Source organism: Lithobates pipiens, unplaced genomic scaffold, assembly GCF_037356315.1.
Source record: "Lithobates pipiens isolate NorthernLeopardFrog02 unplaced genomic scaffold, aLitPip1_a1.2 Scaffold_30, whole genome shotgun sequence".
NCBI classification, from domain to species: domain Eukaryota; kingdom Metazoa; phylum Chordata; class Amphibia; order Anura; family Ranidae; genus Lithobates; species Lithobates pipiens.
In genome coordinates, this window is record NW_027507791.1 from 167272811 (window position 1) to 167299240 (window position 26430).

A 26430-nucleotide genomic window follows, 5' to 3' on the forward strand; every position below is an offset into this window, starting at 1 on the left:
TTTTTGATTGTCCACAAGAAGTCTTTACTATGCCTTCATTTTGTTAACCTGTACAGCACACCCCCACTACACCACACAGCACACCCCCACTACACTGCACAGCGCACCTCCACTACACGGCGCACCTCCACTACATGGCGCACCTCCACTGCAGCACACCTCCACTGCAGCACACCTCCTCTACACCACACCTCCTCTATACCACACAGCACACCTCCCCAGCACATCTCCACTACACCACACAGCACACCTCCACCGCACATCTCCACTACAGCACACCTCCACCGCACAGCGCACCTCCACCGCACAGCGCACCTCCACCGCAACTACACCGCACAGCGCAACTACACCGCACAGCGCAACTACACCGCACAGCGCAACTACACCGCACAGCGCAACTACACCGCGCAACTACACCGCACAGCGCAACTACACCGCACACCTCAACTACACCGCACGTCACACCTCAACTACACCGCACGTCACACCTCAACTACACCGCACGTCACACCTCAACTACACCGCACGTCACACCTCAACTACACCGCACGTCACACCTCAACTACACCGCACGTCACACCTCAACTACACCGCACGTCACACCTCAACTACACCGCACGTCACACCTCAACTACACCGCACGTCACACCTCAACTACACCGCACGTCACACCTCAACTACACCGCACGTCACACCTCAACTACACCGCACGTCACACCTCAACTACACCGCACGTCACACCTCAACTACACCGCACGTCACACCTCAACTACACCGCACGTCACACCTCAACTACACCGCACGTCACACCTCAACTACACCGCACGTCACACCTCAACTACACCGCACGTCACACCTCCACTACACCGCACGTCACACTTCCACTACACAGCACGTCACACCTGTCAGGGATGGATTAGCCCTTCCTTCTCTGGGCTGGCTGCTCACCTGTCGGCTAATTGCCAGCTCTCATCTCTCTCCGCAGTCACCCAGCTTTTCCTGATCCTGCTATTCTGACCTGCCTACTTAAAACTGTCCAGCTCACTTCATCTCTGCCTTCGCCTTGGTCACATCACAAGAAACCATCTTCTGCGGTTCTGTTTAAAGACTGGATTGCTGACATCCCTTCTGGCTCCTTATCCTGTTTGCTGTTGTTCCACTTGGATCCCTGACTTCTGGCCTGGCTGATTACCCAATCTGGTTATTGAGCTCTGGACTGGCTGACTACTCAATCCGGTTACTGGACTTTGGCTATTCTTTGACTATGCTTACTCTATTTACTTTTTTATTTTTTATTAATAAACAACTGTGCTTTAATTGTACTTCTGTCTTGATCTGGTTCTTGGTTTCTGACAACACCTCCACTAACACCGCACAACTCAACTTTCACTGCACAGCACAACTCTACTGCACAGCACAACTCTACTGCACAGCACAGCACACTGTTGCATTTTCTGGGCACAGTGGCTGCATATGATGGTCACAGTGGCTGCCATTGATGGTTTTTTTTTTTTTTTTTTTTTGTTTTAAGTATTTTTCTGAATTTTTCAACTTGTTTGCACCCCCCCCCCCCCCCCCAAAAAAAAAAAAGTTGTGCACCAGCCGCCACTGTGCAGCCTCCTTGATAACAATTCTCTGCATCCATGTTACAATTTTTAGGACAGATTACAGGCTTAATCCTCAGTCCTGAGCTCAGAAACACCTTGCCTTTTCTACTAATGTTTTTTAATCGGGGTCAGAGCCAGATATGGCAGTCCTAGAGGATGCTGAATCACCCACATATTGGAAAGGGAGCTTAAAAGATCATTGCTTCTGTCTGCAAAAGCCTTGGCATTGTGCACTTTAGTTTGTTTCGCTTCTCTATTTTGGGCACAAAGATGTGCAAAAACGTACAAAAGATTTCACGTTCATGAACAGATTGAATGTGCAGTCTGAGTATTGAGTCACTCCTGAAAGGATTTTTACCCCCAAATCTTTGCTAAACTTTACCCAGTGGAAAAAGTTTTCAAAAAAAGACCATTCCTGTGATTAACTTTACCATCTTTGTCCTGAATAAACATCTCACTGCACGCATTGAATACATTCCATCTTTTGAAGATTCTGCTGACAGAAAATTTGAGATGTTCTTAAACGCTTTCTTTAACCTTACAAGCCCACCCCTGCAACCAGATCTTGCTGATAGTTCTGTATGTAAAACTGCAGCTAAATGGACTAGGACAATGACTAGAAAACCTGATCCTGTCTTTCAGGATCATGCTTTTGCAAAGCAATTAATGGTGAGTAGGAGCACTTCTGCTAGTAGGGTTCTTCCAGGTGCTGTATACATCCAGTCCAGCAAGATAACAAGTTGGCAGGTACACAAGCAGCACTTACAAGAGACAAGTAGGTTCTAGATAGACAAGAATATGTAGAGAAAGGTGCTTCTAAGTGCATTTTTTCAGCAATTTTATTAAAAGATAATGGTTAAAAACACTTAAAGGATTTCAGAGTAGACAGGCTCATCAATGTATGAAGTCCTCCTGAGATGGTCTTCCCTGTCACTGTGCCAACCTGCAGCTGCAGGATCCGAGGGTCTGGAAGAACAAGATGGTCGTCACACTTCCTGAAACCACTGTGGAACATGGGGCAGAAGTGTCATCAGCAGGGGTGTAATAATGCGTTTCAGAGCATGCTCAGAGGCTCCTCCTCCTTGATGGAGCAATTCAACTCTTATACAGTTGCTTAAGAGTTTGTGATCCATATTCTCACTTGTCCCTGTGGCCTTTTATATGTAGGCTGTACAATTCATATCTGTCATTGTGCAGCTGGCTACGTTGAATCGATGACACCGCTAATACCATGTTCTTTTTTTTTTTCTTATCCCACCCCATAGCCTTCTGTGCCAAGTGTGTACCTTTGTTGCTTTGTAATACACACGCTGCAGGTTTGATCGCTGCCAGATAATCAGGCCAGCATTGCATTACTTTGAACAGGCAGCTTGCTCTGCTTAGTCGCCACTTTTATCGGTACTGGGGTTTTCCACTTGACATGTTAAATTCTTCCCCCATTTGGGGGGCGGCTACTCTCATGGAGGCGGTGCCTCAAATGCATAGCAGTCCATCCCCTCCCCTTCTTGTTTGCACACTGGCCCTGTATGCTGCTTGCAAGAAATTTTGATGTAAGTGCATCTTAAATAAAGCATCATTGAATTTATTCTTAGTGCCCTCCCTTGCTGTTTTTGACCAAGCCATCAGTAGCACATCCTTTAAGTCCTGTAAGTTGCGAGGTGGGACTTTCATGGATCAGACCTGTTTTTTCAGCACTTCACACAGATGCTTGATTGGTTTGAGGTCTGGAGAATTTTAATTTATGCCCTAGAGCAGTGATGGCGAACCTTGGCACCCACGGGTGTTTTGCAACTATATTTCCCATAATGCTCAACTACATTGCAGAGTGCATGAACATCATGGGAAATGTGGTTTCAAAATATCTGGGTTGCCAAGGTTGGCCATCACTGCCCTAGAGCATTTTTTTCTGAGGTGTTCTTTCTCAGTGTTGTACTGCCATCCTTGTGCACTGCTCCTAAGCATCCAGAAAAATCTCTCTACATTGTGTGGGTATAGTTAACCACTTTGCGCCCGCGCTATAGCCGAAAGATGGCTACAGCGCGGCTCAATTGCTGGGAAGGCATCCCTGGACGTCCTCCTGTTTACAGTCCCCCTGCACGCCGCCGCAGGTGCGTGGTGGGGGCAATCTGTGTTGGCAGTGTCCCTTGGACACAGCCAATCGCAGATCGTGCTAAATGGCCAATCACAGAGGCCATTTAGCTCTTGATCAGAGTGTCCAATGAGAGATATGTAAACATATGAGATCATCTCTCATCACATGCTCTCCCTCCTCACACAGCGCGAGGAGGAAGGGCTTCCGTGCTGCATTGGCAGTGAATAAAGTAAGTTACACTAACACAACACAGTGCCCTCTGTCCCCATCGCCACCTTTCAGTGCCATCTGTCCCCAGTGCCACCTATCAATGCCACCTGCCTCCAGTGTCACCAGCCCCCAGTGGCGACACCTGTTATCAGTGACATCTCTCATCGGTTCCAAATATTAGTGCCATCTGTCATCATTGCTACATCAGTGTCGCGTGTCATTGTCCTGGTGCTCCAAGGCCTTCAAAAGTGTGATAGGTGGTTGAGAAAGGAGATGTGGAATTCATGCTCCTAGAAAGCCTGATAATGCTCCATGCATATTGGGTCTCTCTTTTGTGGCTAGGCTTTGAAAAAGTCCCACACGTGGTATCATAAAACTCAGGAGTAGCAGAATGTATTTTGGGGTGTCATTTGTAGTATACAAATGCCATGTGAGAGAACCTATTACAATGACAATTTTGTGGGGGAAAATAATGTAATTTTGCAAAGAATTGTTGGAAACAATTACTTTAAAATCTACACTAGGCATCTTAACCACTTAATGACCGCCACATGCCATTGTACGTCATCACAATGGCATGTACAGGCACAAGCACGTACATGTACGTGCTTGCCTTCCAGCGGGTGGGGGGTCCGATCGGACCCCCTCCCGCTGGATGTGGCGGTCCGTTTCGCTTCAGGAGCGATGCGGGATGAGGGGATGGCCGTTGGTTTCTGGCCATCCCCTCTCGATCGCTCCTGGCGAATGAGATGCTTCCTCCCACTGTGTATTGTATACACAGGCAGGGAGGAAGTGATGCCATTCTCCTTGGGGCGGTCTTTTTGACCGGACTACGAAGAGAAGACTAAAAGTAAGTGCACCAAACACTACACTGACACTAACACACAGGCACACAACCCCCCCCCCCCCCCCCCGATCACCCCCGATTCCCCCCCCCCCCCCAGTCACAGTGTCACTGATTGCAGTGATCATTTATTTACTGATCACTGCATTCAGTGTCAGTTGTAAAAGTAAAAAGTGTCAGGGGAGTTAGTGTTAGGTCCAGGGTAGCCCCCTACCACCCCCCAATAAAGATTTAACCCTCTGATTGCCCTTAGTTAACCCTTTCACCCCCTTTTGCCAGTGTCACTAAGTGATCGTTTTTCTGATCGCTGCATTAGTGTCGCTAGGTAGCTAGTTATTTTTTTAGGTTCACTGCTAGGTTTTTATAGTGCTAGGTACCCCCATATACTACCCCATAATGGTTTTAACCCCCTGATTGCCCCTAGTTAACCCTTTCACCAGCGATCACTGTATAAGTGTCACTGGTGACGCTGGTTAGCCAGTTAGTTATTTAGGTTCCCCGTCAGGTTTTTATATAGCGCCAGGGACCCCCATATACTACCTAATAAAAATTTGAACCCCCTGATTGCCCCTAGTTAACCCTTTCACCACTGATCACCGTATAAGTGTTACGGGTGAGTCTGGTTAGTTAGTTTGCTTTTTATAGCATCAGGGCACGCACCATTTATTACCCAATAAAGGTTTAACCCCCTGATCACCCGGCTGGTGATATCAATTAGGTTATAGGGTCAGGGTCTGAGTCGCCCCAGGCAGGGCTAGGCTAGTGCCAGTACCGCTAACACCCACGCGCAAAGCATACACCTCCCGTAGTGGTATAGAATCTGAACAGATCAATATCTGATCTGATCAGATCTATACTAGCGTCCCCAGCAGTTTAGGGTTCCAAAAAAACGCATTGTTAGCAGGATCAGCCCAGATACCTGCTAGCACCTGCATTTTGCCCCTCCGCCCCGTCCACCCAAGTGCAGTATCGATCGATCGCTGTCACAAAACACTAAGCCCATAACTGCAGCGTTCGCAGAGTCAGGCCTGATCCCTGTTTTTTTTGGTAGCGTTTTATATTTAAATCCGGAAGGCAGTGCTTGGTTTTCGGGGTCCCGTACGTGGCTAGGCTCCCAAAAAGTCCCCCACATGTAGTATCCCCGTACTCGGGAGAAGCAGCAGTATTTATTTTGGGGTTTAATTTGACTTATGCCCATAGCATGTGTGAGCAATATATCATTTAGTGACAACTTTGTGCAAAAAAATAAAAAATAAAAATTGTAATATCCCTGCAACTTTTGGCAAAATATAAAATATTTCATGGACTCAACATGCCTCTCAGTAAATAGCTTGGGGTGTCTACTTTCCAAAATGGGGTCATTTGGGGGGGTTTTGTGCCATTTTGGCATTTTATGGCCTTTGAAACTGTGATGGGTAGTGAGGAGTGAAATCAAAAATTTGCACCCTTAGAAATCATGAAAGCAGTGATTGGATTTCGGGGTGCCGTACGTGGCTAGACTCCCAAAAAGTCCCACATATGTGGTATCCCCGTACTCAAGAGAAGCAGCAGAATATATTTTGGGGTGCAATTCCACATATAACTATGGCATGTGTGAGCAATATATCATTTAGTGACAACTTTTTGTAAACTTTTTTTTTTTGTGTCATTCAATCACTTGGGGCAAAAAAAAATAAAAATATTCAGTGGGCTCAACATGCCCCTCAGCAATTTCCTTGTGGTGTCTACTTTCCAAAATGGGGTCATTTGGGGGGGGGGGTTTGTACTGCCCTGCCATTTTAGCACCTCAAGAAATGAGATAGGCAGTCATAAATTGAAAGCTGTGTAAATTCCAGAAAATGTACTCTAGTTTGTAGACGCAAACCAATAAATATACGCTTATTGACATTTTTTTTTTTTTTACTAAAGACATGTGGCTGAATAAATTTTGCCCTAAATGTATGACTAAAATTGAGTTTATTCGATTTTTCTAATATAACAAAAAGTAGAAAATATCTTCTTTTCTCAAAATTTTCGGTCTTTTTCCATTTATATCGCAAAAAATAAAAATCGCAGAGGCAATCAAATACCATCAAAAGAAAGCTCTATTTGTGGGAAGAAAAGGACACAGATTTCGTTTGGGTACAACATTGCATGACCGCGCAATTACCAGTTAAAGCAGTGCAGTGCAAAATTGTAAAAAGACCTCTGGTCCTTAGGCTGAAAATTGGTCCGGGGCTAAAGTGGTTAATAAATACTTTGGAATGTCATTTGGGGGGGGGGGGCTGGTATTTGTACTTTCCTGGCTTGTTAAGCCTCATACACACGATCAGACTTTGTACAAACTTTCCTGTGGATTTTTGTACAAAGAGCGTCTGCCAAGAACTTGTATTGCATACACTCGGCAGGACTTTTTCAGACAACTTTCCAAAATCACGTTTTTTTTCTGCTCTTTACCGCCATCTTTGGTCAACTTCTGTATTGTTGTCTGATCTTCTGAGCATGCGTGTTTGTACTTTGTACAAAAGTCCTATGGTTTTCTGTACACACGATCAGACTTTGCTCCATCGGACTTTTGTTGCCAGAAAGTTTGTCCGTTCGCACAGCCAACAAAAGTCAGATGAAAACCGATGGAGCGTACACACGGTAGGATGTTGCTCGAAAACAGCTAATTTGCATGTTTGTTGTCAAAAAGTCTGATCGTGTGTACGGGCCTTTAGAGTCACAAGAAATAGGCCACCATTACATCAGGTGTGATCAATTTTTTGATTTGCACCACAACTTGTTGACTCTAACTTTTACAAAGACCAAATAATATCCATTAGTTTGGGTTATTTTTACGAAAGATCTGTAGCAGTATAAATTGTGGCCAAAATGTGGCCAAAATTTATGAAGGAAAATTAATCATTTGCAAAATTTTGTCACAACATTTTATTTATTTTTTTCATTTATAGCGCAAAAAAACCCCAGAGGTGATCAAATACCACCTAAAGAAAGCCCTGATGGGTTTACTTCCTCTGTCTCCCTGCAAAGGTAAAGCATAATAAGCTACTATGCATCGCATAGTACCCCATTATGTGTCCCTTACCTGACACAGGAGCCAGCGATGACACAGCTGTCCCCTGTAGTCCGGAGCATCCATGCGCACGGGAGCCGCCACAAATGGCATATCACCATTAGCAGCGGCATGCTGCTAACGGCAATAGTGTGCCTGCGTGCCGCTGTCTAAGGCACATGCGCCAATGTGTAGATATTGCACACCTCCTGTATTTTATTCACAATAGAAAACATATCAAATGTTTAAACTGAGAAAATGTTTGTTTAAAAAAAAAAACTATAAAATAGACATGTGCCCCCCCCATGTTGAGGGCATGTGGCCTGGTCTGCTTCGGGGGGGGGGGGGGGGGGGGGGGTGTACGCTTGCTCCCCCACCCCTTCCTGACCCTAGGGGTTTGCATGCTTGGATAAGGGTCTGGTATGGTATTTGGTGGGACCCTGTACTGTTTTATATATATATATATATATATATATATATATATATATATATATATATATATATATATATATATATATATATATATATATATATTGCCATGGGGTTCCCCTAAAATCCATACTAGACTCAAAGGGCCTGCTATTAATTGGGGGGGTCCCCACACTGTTTCTGAATTTTCTGTTGGTGACAAGTCCGCTGACAGCTGCTAAATCATCGGTTGTTAAAGGGGTTGTAAACCCTTGTTTTTGCTTTTAAATAACAAACATATACTCACCTTCACTGTGCGGTTAGTTTTACACAGAGTTGCCCCAATCCACCTCTTCTGGGGTCCCAGAGCAGTGCTGATGGCTCCTCCCCACATCAAGTGACCACGTTGGAGAAGGCTTTCCTAAGGTGGAAACCTGTGCAGGCTCCTGTGCCCATTCACACAGCATGCAGGACTTGGCCCCGCCCCCCAGCGCCCAGGTCCTTGGATTTGATTGACAGCAGCAGGAGCCAATGGCTGTGCTGCTATCCATCTATCCAATCCGAACATGAGGCACCAGCTAGAGCTGGCCGGAGAAAGATAGGGGTCAGGTAAGTAAAAGAAGGGCTCATTATGCCTTTGTCTTGCAGGGTTGTGTATATTTTTTTCCTGTCCGAGGTTTACAACCTCTTTAACCAGTTCCCGACTGGCGCACGACGATGTACATCGGCAGAATGGTACGGGCAGGCAAACTGGCGTACAGGTACGTCCAGTTGAAATTGCCGCCCTGCTGACAGGCGTGTCAGTCGGGACCCCTGTGAGTCCGGCCGCGGGTCCTGCGGACTCGCTCACCGCGGGGATACCCGCGATTGTCTCACGGGGAGGCTGAACAAAAAAAAACATTCTGCACTTGTCTATAAGTAACTTTAGAAATTGATGGCAGCAACACATCTTAAAAAAGTTGAGGCAGGGCAATGTTTATCACAATGTAACATCCCATCTTTTCTTCTTCTCTGGAAACTGAGAAGACCAATTGCTGGAATTTTGGGAGATGAATGTTGTCCCATTCTTGCTTGATACAGGATTAAAAAAAAATACCTGTCCTGGGAACCATCGCCATTCTCGCCTGGTGGGGTGCTTCGTCGGTCTTCAGGTTTCCAGCGCCGGCGTTTTTACTGTGGGAAGCCAGCTGTGACCCCATGCGGCTTCCCACTGTGCAAAGTTAAATGAATCCTTGCCGTGGTGCCTATTTGTATTATCTCCAACCACTAGATATGCTGAAAGATGTATTCCTCTTGGGTTTATGGTAGCAGGGTCCTCCTCACCTGCCTTTTTTGTCTTTTGTTTTATAGATATTTTATTTATGTATTCTATTTAATATGTCTTTTTTGAAAAAAATTGTTTCATGTTAAATTTTAGAGAGCAGTACAAGTAATATATCTGTTGGGAGTGATGTGGACCGCTGTGTGTTACAGCAAAGAAACAGTCTGATTCCCATGATGCTTTCTCCACCTGAATCCCTGCTCATTTCATGTATTTTAAGAACAAATTACAACGAGGCTCATCAGGTAAGATTTACTATATTACACCCTTACTGTTAAAATTGCGTTCCAAAACTAGACCAAGTGTAACTTGAAATTGATGAGAGAGAAGTAATATAATTATTCTAATAAGGGGGTTAAGTGCAATAAATTTAGTTTTGTCCTCCTATATAGAAAATAAAAAATAGCTTTAGTGTTTTCTGTCAGTTCTCCATTCATAATTCAGAGTCCATATCAAATTGATCAGACCACCTGTTAACACATAATAATTCACAGTACTGCCAAAGGACCCTTTCACACAGGCTGCCCGATCAGGACCACCTGTCAGCTTTTCAGGCAGACCTGATCGAACACTCCATTCACACCTATGGAGCTGCAGATGTCAGCAGTAACATGTCTGCTTACATCTGCCGCTATCCAATCCGATCCTGTCAGCAAAATCCAGACAAGTTCCATCCGTATGGCGGATCAGCTGAAAATAGGCACTGAAGAAGCAACCTCACTCCAAAGTCTTCAGGGGTCCTAGTGCAAGTCAATCTCAGTTATCAATATGAAAGACTCCTAGCTATTAGGTTAGCCTCTTCACATTCTTTGACAGAATTTGGAAACCATGGGTTGAATGCCATCGGTAAACTATACTTGTGGTTCTGTGGAAACGAACTTTCTTGCTCTTGTACGTCTAAGTCACCTCCTCCCTGCTCTTGTTTTGTCGATTACTGCTCTAAAGGTCATGTTTAGCGCACCTTACTTGCACATTTGTTTATATTTTGATTGCTTATGTATGGTTTTATACACCTTTCTACTCTTTCGTATTTTCGAATGTTTGTAAACCTAAATCTCAATGAAAACTTGTATGGGAAAAAAATAAATAAAACTGTCACCCCTTTTAAGCTGGGATTTTCTCCACTTTGAGGGAAATTCTTTTACATTCTGTCATGTCTGTAGATTATGAATTTAGAGACAACATCCTTAATAGATAATCTAGCAGCAATGAAAATCTGATGAAAAACTGTTTTTACTGGATTTCTACTTTCAGAAAGTTTTCAGACTTCTTGCGCCATAAAGTGGGAGAACAATACTAGGATTGCATCCTTTTAGTTAACCACTTGACCACTGGGCACTTAAACACCCTTAATAACCAGACCAATTTTCAGCTTTCGTTGCTCTCACATTTTGAATGACAATTACTCAGTCATGCAACGCTGGACCTATATGAAAATGTTGTCCTTTTTTTCCCACAAATGGAGCTTTCTTTTGGTGGTATTTAATTACCGCTCGGTTTTTTATTTTTTGTGCTATACAAGAAAAAATACAGAAAATTCTGTAAAAAAATGAATATTTCTTTGTTTCTGTTATAAAATTTAGCAGATTACTAATTTTTTCTTCATAAATTTTGGCCAAAATTTATACTACTACATATCTTTGGTAAAAATAAGTACAAATTGGTGGATATTATTTGGTCTTTGTGAAAGTTATAGAGTCCACAAGCTATGGTGCCAATATCTGAAAATTGATCACACCTGAAGTACTGATGGCCTATTTCAATTCTTGAGACCCTAACATGCCAGAAAAGTACAAATACCCCCCAAATGACCCCTTTTTGGAAAGAAGACATTCCAAGGTATTTAGTAAGAGGCATGATGAGTTTTTTGAAGTTGTCATTTTTTTCCCACAATTCTTTGTAAAATCAAGCTTTTTTTTTTTCACAAAATTGTCATATTATCAGTTTGTTTCTCACACACAGCATATGCATACCACAAATTACACCCCAAAACACATTCTGCTATTACTCCAGAGTATGGCGATACCACATGTGTGAGACTTTTACACAGCGTGGCCACATAAAGAGGCCCAACATGCAGGGAGCACCATCGGGCGTTCTGGAGCACCCAGGACAATTCTGACATTTCTCTCCTACATGTAAAAATCATCATTTGCTAGAAAATTACATAGAATCCCAAAACATTATATATGTTTTTTTAGCAAACACCCTGGAGAATACAATGGTGGTCGTTGCAACTTTTTATCTCGCACGGTATTTGCGCAGCAATTTTTCGAATGCTTTTTTTTTGGGAAAAAAAAACAGTTTCGTGCTTAAAAAAAAAAAAAAAAAAAAACAGTAGAATTAGCCCAATTTTTGCATAATGTGAAAGATGAAGTTACGCTGAGTAAATAGATACCTAACATGTCAATCTTCAAAATTGCACACCCTCGTGGAATGGCGCCAAACGTCGCTACTTAAAAATCCCCATAGGCGACAATTTAATTTTTTTTTTTTACTGGTTAGATGTTTTGAGTTACAGAGGAGGTCTAGGGCTAGAATTATTTCTCTCGCTCGAACGTTCGCAGCAATACCTCACATGTGTGGTTTGAACACTGTTTTCATATGTGGGCGGGGCTTACGTATGCGTTCACTTCTGCATGCGAGCACATGGGGACAGGGGCGCTTTAAAAAATAAATAAAAATATTGTTCATTTTACTTTATTTTAGTTTGACATTTTTTTCCCCAAAAATAAATTTTTTGATCACTTTTATTCCTATTACAAGGAATGTAAACATCCCTTGTAATAGGAATATGGCATGACAGGTCCTCTTTACAGTGAAATATGGGGTCAATAAGATCCCGCATCTCACCTCTAAGCTGGGATGCCTGAAAAAATAAAAATTCTGGCTTTGATCATATTGGCGAGTTGTTAGAAGCACCGGGGGGTGGCGGGAGGGGGGGGAAATGTCTATGGCTGGGTCTTGCAGGGTATCACCAACTATGGCTGGCTATCTCTGACTATGGCTGGCTATCTCTGACTATGGCTGGCTATCTCTGACTATGGCTGGCTATCTCTGACTATGGCTGGCTATCTCTGACTATGGCTGGCTATCTCTGACTATGGCTGGCTATCTCTGACTATGGTATTGCAGGGTATTGGCGGGTATTGCAGAGCGTTGCAGGTTATTGGCGGGTGTTGCAGAGCGTTGCAGGGTACTGGCGGGTGTTGCAGGGTATTGGCGGGTGTTGCAGGGTATTGCAGAGCGTTGCAGGGTATTGCAGAGCGCTGCAGGGTGTTGCAGGGTGTTGCAAGGGAATTGAGGGCTTAAATTTCGGTGAGTAGCGATGTGGGCACTGCAGATGCAGCCCACAGCGCTGCTGACACCGATCTCTTCCCCTCCACTGTACCGATCGGTACAAAGAGGGAGAGGGAGGAACCGGCGTCATAACTTGACGCCGGTTTGTTTACAAGTGATCACTCCGTCGGTCACAGATATTCTCGAGTACGCACGAGAGCGGAGTTCTGGGAGGACGTCATATGACGGCCTCCCAGAGTTAAACAACCGCCCTGTAGCCGTCATTCGGCTATGGGCCGGTTGTTAAGTGGTTAAGCAACAGCTCCTTCCAGGGTAGGCGTGGACACAATAAACAGGAGTTATAACTCAGTGTTATTTTTCACCTGATACCAACACCAATAACCTTTCCCAAGGTGTTTTAAATGGTTGGATCTTGTGCCTCTATGTAAACATGTGATGTCTTGTTTTCCTTGACACAATAAAACACCACCTCCTTTCCAACACCTATCAATTATCTGGGTCTGTCCTGACTTTTAAACCTTTAAGTCATTTTACAACTTTGAATACAGCACAGCATTATCTGACAAGATTGTACCCAGATTGACTGCAGTGTAAGCACTGTGCTCAGTATCGGAAATGGATACAAATGAAGAGATGGTACAGCTCAAATTGAAGCAACCATGAAATTGAGTTGTCCCCTACGTTACATGCAAATTTTGGTACCACTCTGTCTGCATGCCTTTTACATTTAAACAATAAGTTCACTTTTTGCAGTTACACAAATGTACATTTATAATTTTTCAGGAAGAATCCATGAACTACCATGACACTCCTCAGCGCCATGATAGTTCATTGAGAACTACAAGCCATCAACCAGAGGCTTCTCTAGGCTTTGTGAGGCCTTAGGCAAATCTTATGCATGGGGCCCCACACACTCATAATGAGAAAAATAATTAAAGCGATAAAAAATTAACTGTATAAATTGCCTATATTAAGAGCCTTAAATCCTATAAACTATGTGTTCACATTTTCTAGAATTTTCTCTAACCAATTGCTCTTTAATCAAATACCATAAAACATAGGGTATACTGTGTGTAATATAAATATATATATATATATATATATATATATATATATATATATATATATATATATACACAGCAACTAATGATTATTTTCATAATCGATTAGTTGGCCGATTATTCGATTAATTGGTTAATAACCTTTAAAAAATTGACGTTCATTTTCAACCACAGTGATGGGAAAATTTGGAAATAGAAAACTGCTTGGTCAAAAGGAATTTTCAGACAGTGTATGTGATTTTCATTCAGAAATTATATTAATTTTAAAAACAAGTGAACATTTCATACATTTTCATTCAGCGAATGTACTTTTGATCTGTTTCTGCAGTGCTTTTTGCTGTGCGTTTTTGATATCTGCACACATGATTTTACTGCAATTTTAGGTTTTTGCATTTTTTTTTGGGCAGATTAAAAAACACCAATTTCTTCAAAAACGCATTGCATGCTTTTCTGTAGCTTCTCCATTGAAGTATATTGAACCAAAGAAGTACCATTTTGCATTTAAAAGTCCCTGACCCTTTCCAAATACGCGGCGGCTGAAAAAAAGCACAGATGTGAACGTATCTCATAGGAAACCATGTAAATTAACTGTAGTGCAGTTCTGCAAAAAGCACCAATAAACATATATAGATCTGAACCAGGTCTAAGGCACTTAATAACATGGGGTTAAAAAGACTAAATTGAGCCCTTTATAGTAAAAAAAAAAGATAATCACTACTTTAAGGGGTTCATTTTTTTTTTACTGTAGAACTGTGAAAGTAATACTTAAAGTAGAAATTATTTGCTCTTTTTGTACTGTAAAGGACTAATTTTATGTTTTTTTTAACCCCATTATGTTACTGGCCGATTAATCGATTATGAAAATAGTAATCAATGAATTTCATATTCGATTAGTTGATTAATCAATTAGTTTCAGCCCTAATATAAATATATAAATATATACGCACACAGTGCCAGGGGAACTTTCATGTAAAGAAGAATGCTGCAGACTTTTTGTGTAAAGGGGGAATCTGATGTGTGGAGCTTATACCAGAGATTGCTTTATCTCAGAGTGCACATCATTTCCCTTTACATCAGTCTGCAGAATTCCAACTTGCATTAAAACTCTAATGGGGGTGGGGGGGGGGGGGGCACGACTGTGGTGACCACAGAGCACCTTCCGCAGAGTAAATACACTAAGGGGTGGGGGGAAGAGGGTACTGATATAAAAGTAGGAACCTTCATATCAGTGCCCCCTTATCTTACTGTATTCCCTCCCCTTTACATCACTGACCCCCCTCAGACTGGCCTTGCAGCACTGCTACTGACCTCCTCTTAGGTGCACCATGCAAGGCACAGTGAGACGGTCCTCTCTGGGCTCCAGCTGAGTGGCTCTGGTTTCATCCTATGTTATCCTCTCCACAGCCACACATATCTGACGATTCTGGTGACCCCCATCCTAGCAGCGCTCCTGCTCTTGACTCCTCTGTAGACTCTCCCCTCAAAGACTGCAGACATGATACAGACGATGGTCAGAGACTGTGTGGACCGGATATAAGATGTAGGTCAGAGATTGTGCAGCCCTAATACAAGAGATGGTCCGAGACTGTGCAGCTATAATACAAGAGATGGTCAGATACTGTGTGGCTACAATACAAGAGATGGTCTGAGACTGTGTAAACATGATACAAGAGATGGTTCTATTATGGTAATGACAAGAAAACTCACACAGCTAACATTGTAACACCACATTGATGCAGCAGCCACCAAACACTAGAGCTACAACCACAGCCACAGACGATCCTGCCACAGATTGCAGACACTTCTCTGTCCCCTACTACAAGCAGGAGAAGCCGACACATTCACTTTGAGTGCCAACCAGTGCATTTTGGGAGGTGTAGTCTCTGCAGAGCACAGGCACTGGAGGGCGTATGGTGTGGTGAACTAAAACTGCTGCCATGCATTGTGGTGCCCGCTTTGGGAGGCGGCTAGGACAGCGTTAGAGCCTGCCTTTGGCTGCAGCTGAAGAGATGTTCTCAGTATGTCGGGGGTGTTGTTACAGCTTGCTGGAACCTCCATGGCTTTACCCCAGTGTGTGCTGGCCCGCTTACACCGCCAGCCTGAGGACACCCAGGGCCATCTTTAATATTGATTGGACCCTGGGCAAACATTTTCCCTGGGCAAACAGAGGTTACTGCACAATATTACTCATCAATGATTGGTTGCTAGAGGTAACTGCACATCATTACCTCTCACTGGGTGGCAGGGCAGTATTTTGTGTGATGCAACTGTTGGGGTACAGTTGGTTGAATGGCAGGATGCTGTTTGGGGTGATGGTAGCAGCATTGATCATATCAGACTGAGATCATATCTCCCTTATAATGATGGGGGCTAGGCTGATAGGATGCCAGAGGTAGGGTGCAGGAGGGATGAGGACGATAATGACAGAAGGCAGGGTGGTAGGATGCCAGAGATGGGGTTCAGGAGGTTGACAGGGATGATAAGGAGTACGGTGCTAGGAAGCTGACAGTGGGGTACAGGGAGGATGAAGATGACGGGGTGGGGTGGTAGGAAACTGGCAGGCGGGTGCAAGGGGGAGCAAGATGACAGGGGCAGGTTGGTAGGAAGTTGGCAGAGGGGTGAAGGGGGATGAAGATGACAGGTTGAAAGCTGACAGATGGGTGCAGGAGGTATGAAGATGATGGGTGGGAAGCTGACAGGGGGATGGCGATGACGGGTGGGAAGCTGGCAGAGGGGTGCAGGAGGGATGAAGGTTACGGGTAGGAAGCTGCCAGAGGGGTGCAGGGGGATGAAGATGGGGGGGGCTTGCAGACAGGTGCAGGGGGATTAAGATGACGGGTGGAAAGCTGACAGAGGTGTGCATGGGGGGATGAAGATAACAGGGGTGGGAAGCTGGCAAAGGGGTGCAGGGGGATGAAAATGACAGGGGTGTGAAGCTGGCAGAGCTATGCAGGGGGAATGAAGATCATAGGGGGTGGGGTAGTAGGATGCCAGGCACAGGGAGATTATTAGGAGGATAATGGTGATGACAGGGGGGTCAGTAGGTGCATCATATGCTGGATTTCAAACAAATCAGGGCTGTGTGTGTGGGGTGGCTGGCAGCACCGTCATTCTGTACCTTGGGCTCCAGCAGACAGGTATGTCCCGATCGCCAGACGCCTGGTCTGGCAGTGGCGGCCGGTCCTCCATTACAGACCATCCGTCCATGGCGCAGCGTGTGGATAAGAGTGAGAGCTGCTCATGCTCTGCGCTACTGACATTATCTGGTCTCTGCACATGGCAGGAGATCCACAGAGCCCAGCAAAATGGGAGGGACCGGAGGAGGGGAGTACATGATGGAGCCACCCATTGACCATGGGACCTCGCCTCAGGCAGTGCTCAAGGGAACAGTCTGCTCCTGGCAGGGGAAAAGTAGTAGCGGGCAGAGAGTCGGCCCTGGGGACACCGACTGGGGGACATACCCTCTCCCTCCCGCACACACATCAGGCAAATTAGGTGGCTGCGAGGCCTTAGGCGACCGCCTAATTAGAGAATAGCCTATGCAGTCAACTGCAAATGGACTTGTAGTTCATTCACACACAAAGCTTTGTAAATTAATGGAGTTGCTGTGTGTGCGGAGCCCCGCGCGGCCAAAGTGATTTAGAAAAGTGACAGCTAGTACGGGGGAACGTCTGAATGAACTGCAGGGGGGTTGGGCAGCGGCTGCAGCAGTGGGAAGTCCATTGATTAAGACAGGCTATACACGATTCAAATCTCACCGGTTCAACAGGAACCTGCTAAGATTCAGACCATCTATGGGCAGGCTGAATGTTCCACGTTGATCTCTTGATCAACTTGGATACAACTAGCATGGCAGGTTTTACCTGCGATTAACACTAGCAGGCACTATAGCCAGCAGCATTAATCACATCGTTCTTCCAGTGGGGACGGTTCCCCTGCCCCCCACCAGGGAAAGACAATTGCCTGTCAGAAAGGTGGAGTCCCACATCAATACTGTGTCTGTGTTGATGGAGAAGTAATGCAAATTTGCTCCGTGTATGACCAGCTTAACCCATTACATTTTTCTTTTGTGAGTTTGGACAAAGAAGCAGTTGTTAATGTGTGCATGTTGTAAGTAATAACATGATTTTTGTTTGTGTTTTAACTCCTTCCTTATGTGTTAAACTAGCCCCCCCCCCCCACACACACACTTCATATTACTTGAGGCTCTAAAATCCACACCTCCCACTCCCAATGCGGCATTCAGTATATACCTTTTTAGCCTATTATGAGAGTACCCAGTCTCCAGCCATCCCTTTTAACATGCAAACTTGATTTTTCACAAAGATAGCACATCTTTAACCCATAATCAATTTACAGAATCTCTTACAAGTGTACAGTATTAACTGGTTTTCTGTCTGTACAGGCCATTATGATAACTATGGAACAGGTCTGTAGCTTTGACAATTGGTACTTTACGTTTGAGCCCCACCCATACACATGGGGAAAATGTTGGCCCACATCGGCCAGTTAAATAAACACCGGCTGACATTTGGCCTGTGTGTAAGCCAGCCAGCAAGACAGCAGCCAGCCGCTTTGCTGGCTGCTGCCAGATGAGCACACGAGAGAAGCAGTAGCTGACACTCTCAATCGGCACTCTCAGCCTGTGGCTGAGAGCAATGACGAGTGTTTTGGCGGGGGGGCACCCCCCTGTCAGAACACAACAACTCAGTGGGGGAGATCACTGCACTAAACTAATAGTGTGTACCAGGCTTAAGCAGCATACATTTCTCATTTGTTTATTGACAGACACAGCCTTGTTTATTCACGATGATAGGGTTATATATGGCCTCCGCGGGAGTCGGACTAGGCTAAATAAAAAAATAAAAAAAAATACTTGTCCACTCCCATGGGCCAGTATATAACCCCCTCCCTGCTCTATTTATTCAGTTTTTTTCTGCGTAGTCAGGAGTAAGCCTCACTGGACAGGGGGTGGCCCTGCGAGTTAAACATCTTGCCAAGTCGCATACGACCGGGTCTCTGCCTGTGTCACAGCGTTCCTCATGGCCAACAGCCCCCCACTTTGGTGTCAAGGAGGATCTTCCCTTGAGCGTTACCCGCACATTTCGCTGGAGAGGTAAGTAGTCACCTCCTCTCCTTCCCTGGAGTGGTGTGGGACGCAGGTACTCAATGGGGTGGTCAGCCCCTCAGGGGTTCTCCTTCACCCCCCTCCTACTCTTCTCTCCCCCCTCCTACTCCCCCCTCCCCTCTTTCCCAGGTGAGGACCAGGCTTCCAGCTTAGGGACTTTTTGGGACACATGGGCCTTTTTTCCCACTCTTGGTTTTTTTTGGGGAGTATCTGGTGGTTAGGCCTGGGAGGCAGGTGATCGGGGGTTTTACTGACTAATTTGGGCCACGGCTTTGCGGCCTACCAGCTAGGATGGGTCCGCTTGTGGCGACACATGGAAATTTAGGCCACGGCCTACCGGCCGAGTGTCTATCCAGGGCTCAGGGTTGGTCCGGTACCCCCCAGCAGGCTGTGGGCTTGTGACAGGCGGCCAAAACTTTAGCCCATGGCTTATGCAGCCTTTCAGCTCGGTCCCTCTGCATGTTTGCGGCGGGCGGCCATAAATTTAGCCCCCGGCTTCAACAGCCTGCACAGCCTTGTGGCAGCCCCCTTTCCTAAGGATAGGGCCCGCTTCCCCCGCGGGCTTGTGGCGGACAGCCCAAAATCTAGCCTGTGGCTTCTGCGGTCTACTATATATATATATATATATATATATATATATATATATATATATATATATATATATATATATATATATATATATATATATATATATATATATATATATATATATATATTTTTTATTTTTTTTATTAACTTCCATGACATCACAAATGCTTAAGCATTCTGTTATGTGCCCGACTCCAACCCTTCCTCCGTCTGCTGTGGGTGCAGAGCATTATTGGCACGTGTCACGGCACATTCTTTTCTGGCACTTATCGGCGCGTGGTATGGTTCTTTGATCTGGCCACCACTCCTCGGGTGTTCATGAGGTGTTGGCCCCGATTCTGATATGGTTATGTCAGTGGGGTTTGACGGTCCTTGGCTGCTGGGGCGATCTTCAAGGTTCCTTAGTCTGGTGGCTTTGTTCTCCAATTCTTCAGTGGGAAAGATCCTTATTCCCCTTGTATGAACAGGGTGGCCACCAATACCGGACACCTGTCCGGGTGGGGTTTTGTCCCGGCTCTGGGTCATTGGTGGAATCTGGACTACCAGGTAATTTCCCAGAAGTTCTAGGTCTGGATCACGGAAGGCTTGACTTCGGGGGCTCCCAGTACGGATCCAGTCAGACAAGGCAACAGCGGTGGCTTATGTCCCTCACCAGGGTGGCCCAAAAAGCCTGTTGGTAACCTTGGCTATTTCCAGTATCCTCCTCCGGTGGGCAGAATGTCTAGTTCTGGCCCATTCCAACAAACGCATTCCGGGAGTGGAATGCTGTCAGACGGATACCTCAGTTGCCTAGGGTTAGGCCCACAGGGTGGGCCTTTCTCTTGGCTGTGTTTTTGTCAGATTTGGCCTCATTCTTTTTAGGTGGCTCAGTTTCTGACCTCCATTTACAGAGGGATGAGCAGGAATAGGCCTTGAGTACCATAGAGGACCAGGTGTCGGCCTGAGCAGTCTTATTCAGCTTCTCCTGGTCTCCACTCCCTGGTGCGCGCCTTTTTGTTCAAGGGTTTGGACTTTAACACCGGGCCAGTTTCTTCCACCACCGTGGGATCTGAACTTGGTGTTTACGGTTCTCCAAAGGCCTCTCTATCTTTTTCTAAAAAAGTTGTGAGGTTTGCTTACCCTATCTTGGAAGGTGGCCTTATCACCGCTACTCGCAGGGTGGTGTGAATGGTGGCAGCATCTTGTCATTCACCTTACCCAGGTTACCCGTCTTTTTTACGGAGTCCCGTCCTTGGATTTCCATTTTAATAAGGAAATTGTGTTAGCTTCTTGTGTTCCTGGTCAGCACATCCCAAGGAATTGACTTTACCTGGCCTGGATGTGTTTTGGGGGATTCAGATGTATTTGCCTGCCACTGAGTCTGTTGGCCTGGATGGATCGGACAGATGTCTCTGAGCTATCCTGTCAGGGATCGGTTTCCTCCTTTCCCTGTTATGGCACATTCTTCTCTGGCACTTAGTGCTTCTTGGGTCTTCTGTCATTAGGCGGGCATTGCGCAAGTTGGCAAGGCAGCCACTGGTCATCACAAGTTCTACGACGTGGATGTTTTGGCATCTGCAGATGCCTCTTTTGGCCACAAGTTTTTTGCAGGCTGCCGTTTAGTCTATTTCCTCTTGAAGGGGTATCATGCAGGTTGGGTTTCAGCTTGTCCTGGGTGAAGTTCCTGTTGGTTGACTCTTTTATTAGTCTTGGGATTTTTGTTTTCCCACCCCTCATTTTGCCACTGCTTTGGGACGTCACTATCGTAATGAATAAAGACGCCTGTGTCTGTCAATGAATGAATGAGAAAATAGGATTGCTCTTATATTCACCGACTGACACGGCTCCTCTCTTTAGCCATTGGGTTGTTAAGCCACCTTTAGGCGAGGACTAGTCATAACATGTTAACATGTAATGAAAAACTCAGAACTTCTAGTTCCGCCCAAGGGGCGGTCCCTTAGGTAACAACCCCTCAGCCTGCCATGCAGCTTCAGGTTTTTTTTTGTTTGCCTAGTGAAGGAGAAGACCTAGGAACCCTGCAGGCCCATCAGTCCATGTTTTTTTTTTTTTTGTTTTTTTTCAGCAGAAGCTTTGCTTTTTGAGCAAGACTACAGATCCTGTGATCTGCTATCAACAGCCAGCTGGGTGACAGGCTGGATATCTTTATCCTTGTAGTCTCCCCAGCCTGACTAGCGAGCGTGTGCAGACCAGAGCTACGCGCTGGGTCGGCCACAATGTACCTCAACTCCAGAGGTGATTTTTGAATGTTAATGATCCGGGCCACACATATGACCGGGCTACTGATGTCTGCATCACATTGTGCCAGGTCAACAGCCACCCCGTACTGATCGGAGAGTTGGTCTGTGATGGAATGTCTCCCAGCTCTGCAGGACTGGCAAGTACAGCTCTCCCTGCCTTAGTGGGGCTAAGCAGCTGGGCATTCCCTGGGAGGTCGATTCGGGGGTCCCTCTCCTCCCTCTCTTCTTTCCCTGTCCCTATCTTCCCTCCCCCCTCCATGTAGGGGATGCTGCATGAGGCTGCTGAGTGGTGTGTGTGTCAGATGCAGTGGCTCTCCAGGGGTCTCTTAACTGGGGGGGACTGCGCTGGCTGCCTGGTGCCCTGTGTGTGGTTCTCTCCCTGGGGGGTGTCGGATGGCTGTGCCTGTTGATCGCTGCAGCGCTATTCACCACCGTTTCTCTGCCACTGCCCCTCATGGTATACAGTGTTTGGCAGCCATCTTAGGTGGGGCAAAGAGCTGCCATTTTCCCTGTGTTTATAGTGGACGCTCGGCGGCCATTTTCTTGGATCCTGAACACTTTGTGGAACAGTTCAGCGCCATAGGCACCAGCTCTGGACAGTGCAGTGTGATCTCCTATGCAGCTGGGAGCTGACAAGGGACAAAGGCACTACTAGTTGGACAACTCAGAACCAGGCAGGGTGGTGAGTCCTGCGGGAAAGAGCCTCTCAGCCAGCAGCAGTTAGGAGGGTGGGACCATCACAGTCCTAAATTCCCATCAGGTGGCAGCATGGCTTCAGAAACTGGTGTTTCTTCCCCCGAAATCCAGTCAATTGCAACCGGTTCGCCTGCAGACTGTGCAGTGCCTCTGGACACTTTGTTGGTGGTCCTCAATTAGTTCGTTGCCAAGATGGAGGTGGTGCGTGGGCGCAAAGGTGGTAAAAAATGGACCCTGTCCTTCGGGGAGAGCTCTGACGCAGACTCGGGCCCTGCTGAGGCTGGTGACCCCTGTTCTGTCATTTCAGATGACACTGACCAGGACCATTTGGACAGTGAGGATGGAGCACTTATCACAGCTGTGTTTGTGATACCCTGAAGATTCAGGAGCAAGCAGATCCCTCTGCTGATGTAGTGGTCCCTTTTGGGTCCCATAAGCCAGCCCGTTCACCTAAGGTGTTCCCGTATCTGGCTTATTTTGATAAGTTCATTTACGAGGAATGAGGTCGACCGCAACGGACCTTTTCGGTCCCCAAATACATGGCGGAGGAGCCTTCTCAAAAAATGGTCGGCTCCTCCGGTCGTGGACCCTCCAGTATCCAGGTTAAACAAAGTAACCACGATCCAAGTAGAGGGGACTCCTGCATTTAAGGTCCCCATGGACAGGAAGTCCGAGGCAGTGGCTCGTTCCTTGTTTACAGTTGGGGGGGGGGTCAACCATACGACCAATACTGACATCCGCATTAACTGAATGGGCAAAACTGTTGCACCACAAATTGGGAGAACGGCTTCTCCTGTCTGCGTGGAACTAGCAGACCAACTAGTGCAAGGCCTTAAGTACCTTTATGACAAGGCCCTCTGTTATCCAGGGCTTCACTGTCCGCAGTGGTGCTGAGGCGCCTGATTTGGTTTAAATGCTGGTCTGCTGACCAGGCATCCAAAATAGCCCTGACGGCTCTACCCTTCCTTGGCGATCGGCTCTTTGGATGACTTTATTAAAAATGCCATAGGTGGTAAGAGTACTCTACTTCCACAGGCCAGGAAGGCTAAGGAGCCACACTGTAGGCAAGTGCCCCCTTTCTCCGCTCACAAATGTCTTTTTCTTCCGCCTGGGGCTTCGACCAAGCATCCCTAGCCTGACGGGATGACTTCTGAAGGACCAAAGTGTCCCTGGAACCGCAAGCCTAACAAGCCTGCGAGCAAAAGTGCTACCACATGAAGGTTTGCCCCCACCCGCAACATGTGTGGGGGGTCACCTTCGGGAGTTTGCAGCCCGGTGGACCGATGGGTATGCGATCTGATTTCCTCCGGCTACAAGATTGAGTTCCTCTCTTGGTCGCACAACAGATTCTTCCCCTCTAGCATACCCGTACTCTTAGCCCGCCGGTGAGGCCTTTTTGGGGGCGGTAAGGGACCTGCTGAGTCACGGGGTGATAGTACCTGTTCTGGACTTGGAACATTTCCAGGGGTTCTACTCAAACCTGTTTGTAGTCCCCAAGAAGGAAGGGGTACATCCAATCTTGGATCTAAAAGCCCTCAATTACTTTGTGAAAGTACAGAGGTTCAGAATGGAATCCGTTCGCTCAGTAGTTGCTGCACTCCATTAAGGGGACTCCCTGGCATCCTTAGACATCCAGGATGCGTACCTGCACATACTCGTATGCCTCCGGCATCATAAGTTTCTGCGATTTTCAGTCGGGGAAGCCCACTACCAGTTTTTGGCTCTCCTCTTTGGTTTGGCATCAGCCACCTGAGTCTTTACCAAGGTATTGGCTCCTGTTTTGTCGTTGCTGCAGCAACATGGGATCACGATCGCAGGATACCTAGATGATCTCCTGAGAGCATATTCCACCTCAGAGTTAGAGGAGGATGTGGCGATCAGCAGGCAGACCCTGCAAGAATTTGGGTGGCTGTTGAACCTAAAAAAGTCGGTGATTGTACTGACTCAGTGTTTGAAGTACCTAGGCTTACTACTGGATTCCTTGGAAGCGAGGGTGTTAATCCCTTCAGACAAGCTGCAGACTCTGAGCCACGGTAAACTGTTGATGAACCACAGGTGGTCGTCGCTATGCTAATGCATGTGAGTCTTGGGACTCATGGTGGCCCCCTTCGAGGCAGTACCATATGCCCAGTTTCACACCAGAGAAGGAGATTTTGTCAAAATGGGACAAATCTCCATTGTCCCTGGATCGGCATATTCAGGTGAGCCAGTTAGTCAGGGATTCCCTGCTATGGTGGCGGAAGACCCCGGCACTTCGGTCCGGAATTCGTTCCTACCTCTGAAATGGACAGTGATCACAACAGACTTCAGCCTATCAGGCTGGAGGGGAGTAATGGAAATTCAGTCGACCCAGGGCCACTCGTCGGCGGAGGAATCCAAGTTGCCGATCAATCTGCTCGAACTGAGAGTGATCAGGCTGTGCCTCTCCACATGGTTGATAAGACTGTGAGTGCGTCCGATCAGGATTCCGTCAGACAACGCCACAGCTGTGGCATATGTCAATCACCAAGTAGGAACAATAAGCTTGGCCGCCGCACGGGAGGTCACTCACATACTTCGAAGGGCAAAGCGACATGTACTAGCCCTGTCACCTATTTACATCCTGGAATTTTCAGGTGCCAGTCACCAGATGCTGGACCCAGGAAAATGGCCATTGCATCCGGAGGTGTTCAGGCTACTGTGCCTGCGGTGGGGCACACCATACATGGATCTTCTGGCCTCCCATCTCAACTGCAAGGTGCTGAGATGCGTGTCCAGGACAAGAGATGGGCATACGTGTCAGACGTGCTGGTGGCTCCGTGGGATCAGTACCAGCTGATCTATGCCTTTCCTCTGCTGAAGCTTTTACCACATCTGCTCCGCAGAGTGGAGGCCGAGGGAATCCCAGTCATTCTGATTGCCCCAGATTGGCCCCAGCATCCCTGGTATGCAGACCTAGTGTGCCTGGTGGCAGAGGCCCCTTGGTGTCCGACATGTAGTTCCTCCGGCAAGTCCAACATTACCCCCGTGGGATCTGAATCTGGTGTTATCGGCCCTTAAAAAAAAAAAACGCTATTTGAGAATATCAAGGGGGGGGCGGCGTGGCCGGCAGCTGAGGAGATGGCAGTGTGAGGAGAGAGCTCCCGGAGTATCCAGTGCAATCCAGCGACTCTACGCAACGCCAGACGGCACTGTGAGAAGATTCCGACTACCCACCACCCCAATTAACCTCAGCTAGCAAAATGAACAAAAGAAAAACTGGGAGGGGACCAGACAAGCTGACAGATTTCTAGGGCATGAAAGCTTTTGGGTCCCAAGATGGCCACGAGGCCTACAACTCGCGGTGAGGCTGCAGTGGAGGTGAACGAACCACAAGTAAAGACAGCCGGTACTAGGCATCATCCCCGGGGTATAACAGCAGACTCTCCCCAGGAGAATCACCAGTGCAAAGCCCACAAAAAGTGTCACAAAAGCGATCGGAGGACCACAAGTATCCAGGTAAGCAAGGGGGACATGTGTCACAGGACAGCACTAAAGCGTTCATAGAACAAAAGCATGACTTCCCCACACTGGACCAACCGTTAACTGACACTCAAATGAAAGACATGTTAGTGACTCTTATGGGCTCCCTGCACAAGGACTTGATTGAATGTACAACTCAGAACTGTCAGCCATAGGAGAGAGAGTATCCCACACTGAGGACAAGATGGGGGAGTTTGCTACAGCCCACAATGAACTTGTAGATGCATACAATGAGGCTGAGGATGAAATTCAAGCGATCAAAAGTAAAATGGCAGATTTAGAAGACTGCAGTAGAAGAAACAATGTAAAGCTGAGAGGGGTGACTGAGGATGTACTGCCTGCAGATCTCAGGAAATATGTGCAGAAATTCATAGCTACTCTGCTATCAGAGGCACTAGAGGGG

At 46.5% G+C, this 26430-nt stretch overlaps 1 protein-coding gene across 6 annotated transcripts in view; it reads left to right on the forward strand.

Moving 5' to 3' along the window:
- ZFYVE26 (zinc finger FYVE-type containing 26) overlaps positions 1 to 26430 on the forward strand; it is a 1794472-nt gene that overhangs the window by 374187 nt on the left and 1393855 nt on the right. For all 6 annotated transcript variants that reach the window (XM_077465059.1, XM_077465061.1, XM_077465063.1 and 3 more), the window contains one exon: positions 9613 to 9761. In XM_077465059.1, coding sequence (XP_077321185.1) covers positions 9613 to 9761 — 149 coding nt within the window. The remainder of the gene's footprint in view (positions 1 to 9612; positions 9762 to 26430) is intronic.